The following is a 3,943-nucleotide window of genomic DNA, read 5'->3' as shown; positions in this document are numbered from 1 at the left end:
ACTTTCGACGCTATCACAGCGTCTTTCTTAAGTGAATATGACCGCAATCTATTTGTTAGAGCTTGGGTGAACCAAGTCACTTGCCAAAACATCCCCGTATAGGGCCGGAAGTTCAATACCACGGTCTCGATTGAACATCTGGGACTGGCAGAAATTTCCAAGGCTTCGCGAATTCTCCCTCTGAAGTTGTTTTATTCTCTAGCTATGACAGCCGCCTTACTCTCTTCCAACTTGTGGCGATATTTACTTGAGAAAGACGGTGAGACAGCGTCGAAAGCTTTTCGGACCGCCAAAACATTTACCCTGCTTCGGTATCCCGTTTCCAATTTTTACCCCTTTCAATTTTAGGTACATTACAGAGAACTGCACGAAGGATTAAAAATGGCTTTTTCCATTTGCAAATATCTGTATTAGTTCAGAAAGACCGATCCGAGCTTAGGCTGCGCAAACTTGATCCGCCTCATAACGAGTCTTCAGTAAAGTTAAAAACAAGATCCTGCCGTGATGCAATCGAGGAACCAGTTACACGCATTTAAGGGGAGACAGTGTAACGAAATTTTTTGTTTGGTTAGTAACTCAGTTTCTGTTAACCTAAAAGTGTGTTCTCGGGTTGGCCTAAAGGGCATCCGTTGATCGCGAATACAAAAAGTGTTGATGTATTGTTTTTGACATAGACTTTTCGGTAGAAATCCCTCTATCAGTCGCAAATGTTACGCCCACTTTCAGTGTTTCGTGCATAGGCGACATCTCTAAACATGCTATGTAACCTGGCCTATGTCTAAAATATAACCAAAAGGGACTTCTTTACTGTCAAACTCGACTTTTAATGATGACAGACGGATTTATTTGACATCAAACTAAGGCTAGGAGTATCAAGAAGTCATTCTGTGAGAGATATATTAACTGTTTTGAATGTTTGCGCCTTGCGAATATTAAAAGCGGTAACGGCCCGATTCTACCGGAAGTCACTATTGAGAGCCGATCGACTCTGCACTCAAATCGTTTGAATTACCGTAAATCGGGAAATATGCAAAGTCTACAATCTTCTTCAGCCATTTGTGGTCAGTGATTATGATTTATTTGTCATTTCTACCGCTTATAACTGGAAAAATCGCCAGTTTCACAATTAAACGGTCTTTCAGCCGTCCACATAGGATGTGGAAAGATGGCATGTCGAAAGATGATCGAAAGATGTTGCCTATCACGTAACACTGAAAGCAGGTAAAAGCGAACGTTATTGCTCATGCGCGTCTAATGGCTTGGATACAGTTGAAAATGCTACGCGGCACGTTATATTGCAAACATATTTCTTTGTTTACATAATTAAAAATTATCATTTTATATCTGACTTTCCTGCTGTCCAGAGCTAAGAATTTGCCTCTAGAAAGATGGCATTTCAATCGATGTAAGGAAGTTTTCAAAGTTATAATGAAGCAACAGATAAGCCCCCATATTTCTCAAAGAGGGAACATGGGACAAATCCTAGTTGGTTTGACAGCTCATTTGATATAAAATTCAAAATACCACAACATACACGGAGAGTGGTTAATACGCTGGGAATTGTTTAACCTGTACAGGTCTGCGCATGATCAGTACAGAGTCGAGACATGTCGGTTCATCCATCGGAGACATTCTACGGCTGTCCACTTCCTAAAAAACTTCTTGATTACAGATCCTCTGAATCCAGAACTCGTCTCTGTCGCGCTCTACAAACTGGTTATGCTGTCCCCTTTCTATCTCTGTCATCGTGCTATAATACTCAATCACAACTGACGTACAGTGGGCTCAATACGTTAGCCATTATTTTGAACTCCTTGCAGATAGATCCTCGACGGAAGTGGAAATCTATTTGGCGATGGTATACAGATGAACTGTTAGACAACGTTTTTTATAAAGACGGTGTCAAAGGGCCTGAATCTACTTTAGAAGAATTTGTTTACTTGGCAGAATGCAATGGGGCTACTGCAACTATTGTGAGACCAAATAGCTCGATAGGGCATTTCGAGAAATTTGTTCAAAGCCTTGAGAGAGTGTGCACTGGAGGGAGACTAGCCAGCGAAAAAAATTACAACGACGAAATTCCAAGAGAGTTAATGGCGATATTATATTCGAGGGAGGCTGTCGGGCAAATCGGAGGTGGTCACTATAGTCCCGTTGCTGCATTGGACAGAGAAACAAACTCTGTATTGATGTTAGATACAGCAAGGTACAAGTATCCGCCACATTGGGTTCCTGTTGAACTGATATTTCAAGCGATGTTGCCAATAGACATCGTTACAGGCAAGAGTCGAGGATACATTGTCTTAGAGGCCAAAGACGAAAAGACTCGTCTTAACGAAAACGACTAACGATGTGTTTTGTTTCCTTACCCCTGAATGAAGCAGACGATTTCTTTCACAGATTCTCGAATTGAGGGTCTGGCTCGCAAAATTGCGTCGATGTATTGCTAAGGAATATAGCCGTCTCTCTAGTGATTTTTCCCGGTCAGTTTGGCGATCTCGGGAGAGAGCGCCTCAAGCGAAGAAGAATCTGGCTTCTGAAACCGTCTGAGAAGGCTATATTCGAGGGCTAATTTAACGCTATGCAGTAGTATCTTGGCAAAAATCGTTCCTCTACTTCCTTCATCTACAATAGTTTTGGTCCTTTTCAGTTTAACAACAAAAATACGTTAGAAACTCCAGTAACGGTTGATACATTTTGGAATTTTATTTTATTGAATTCTCGGTTGGTGTATGCATAATTTCAAAAGGTGACATAGCTTGTAAATGTTTATTCACAATTATTTCATCAGCTTGTTTCCAGACCAATACCAAGTGTACTCATGCAAGTTATTCTTATGATCAGTTGTTTATCATGCACTTTCAATTTAGCCATCTTGCTGCATTTCTTAGCTGTTGTAGTAAAGAAAAACAACCCGAAATGTCCAAAATTATGGTTTTAGGGTGAGCAGTCTTGTACTTTAATAATTTGCGATTGCATGATGGTCGCTCGAAATATCATAATTACAAAAGTAATTTATCGACAGAACGTATGAATGAATCGCGACTGCTGCTGATGACAAGCAATACATGTAATTTTCATGACAAAAGTTTGTCTTAAGTTTTTTATAAATGATTAGTAACATCCTGTTCCGTTGTATTCAGTATTGGTTGTGGTCAGTTAATTGACGTCAGAGTAGTAAGGGGTTCCGGTCGACTTCGTGTTCAAACAAGCCTTTAGAAAAGTACTTTATGACAGCCCTAATTTGGTGATCCGTGAAATGTAAACGCGGTTGACCGTCGAAAGCTATGTAAGGCTGTTTTCCTCCTTTCTTATATTCGCGCGGGAATCTATGATGGAAAATTAGTTATAAGGCTTGTCGCAAGGGATGCATGTGATGTGTTGGTATTATGGCAATGTTGTTTTGCTTCCTAATTAACGTTGTTTTTTGTGTGTTTTTCTTGTTTTTGTCTGTGTTTTGTTTTGTTTTGTTTTGTTTTGTTTTGTTTTGCTTTTTCTCCAAGCCATTTTCACAGTTGGTTTTATTTTGCATATTTACTTCCATCTCATCAATGCATTCTGATTGTTTTCGTCCTTGTAAAGTTAAGTTTAACCCACGCAAAGTTCTCGCTGTCCTAACTTTAGTTTATACCTTTGATATGACCACAACAATTTTGTCATAAAACCCGATTAGGTGTCTAATCGATTTATCGATATAAATCGATGGTATTAGGTAAATAACAATCGTTATCACACCTAGCTGCTCGCTAATTATCATCGACAAATATTGATTTAAGAACTGGAATGGGATACCTCAGGACATAGAAGAAAGAAAAACATATCAGCACTAACGCCAGAAGATCTAGGTATAAGTACAAATCCTCCCACTCGGAAAGAGCAAGCAGGATTTAGAGGTGAGGAAGGAACAACTGAGCAGATATTCAGTTTAAGGGGCATTTTGGAG

The 3,943-nt window shown here is 39.7% G+C and overlaps 1 protein-coding gene across 1 annotated transcript; it reads left to right on the top strand.

Annotated features, from left to right (window-relative positions):
• Window positions 1-1,563: 1,563 nt before the first annotated feature.
• LOC145483121 (uncharacterized) lies at window positions 1,564-3,579 on the top strand. The gene has a single exon (XM_081461725.1). It carries the CDS (start codon window positions 1,608-1,610, stop codon window positions 2,346-2,348), a length of 741 nt encoding a protein of 246 aa, XP_081317851.1. The 5' UTR covers window positions 1,564-1,607; the 3' UTR covers window positions 2,349-3,579.
• Window positions 3,580-3,943: the final 364 nt, after the last annotated feature.

The sequence above is a fragment of the Orbicella franksi genome, chromosome 3, assembly GCF_964199315.1.
Source record: "Orbicella franksi chromosome 3, jaOrbFran1.1, whole genome shotgun sequence".
NCBI classification, from domain to species: domain Eukaryota; kingdom Metazoa; phylum Cnidaria; class Anthozoa; order Scleractinia; family Merulinidae; genus Orbicella; species Orbicella franksi.
The sequence above is the reverse complement of the archived record's forward strand: the minus strand, read 5'-3'. Positions and strand labels throughout refer to the sequence as shown.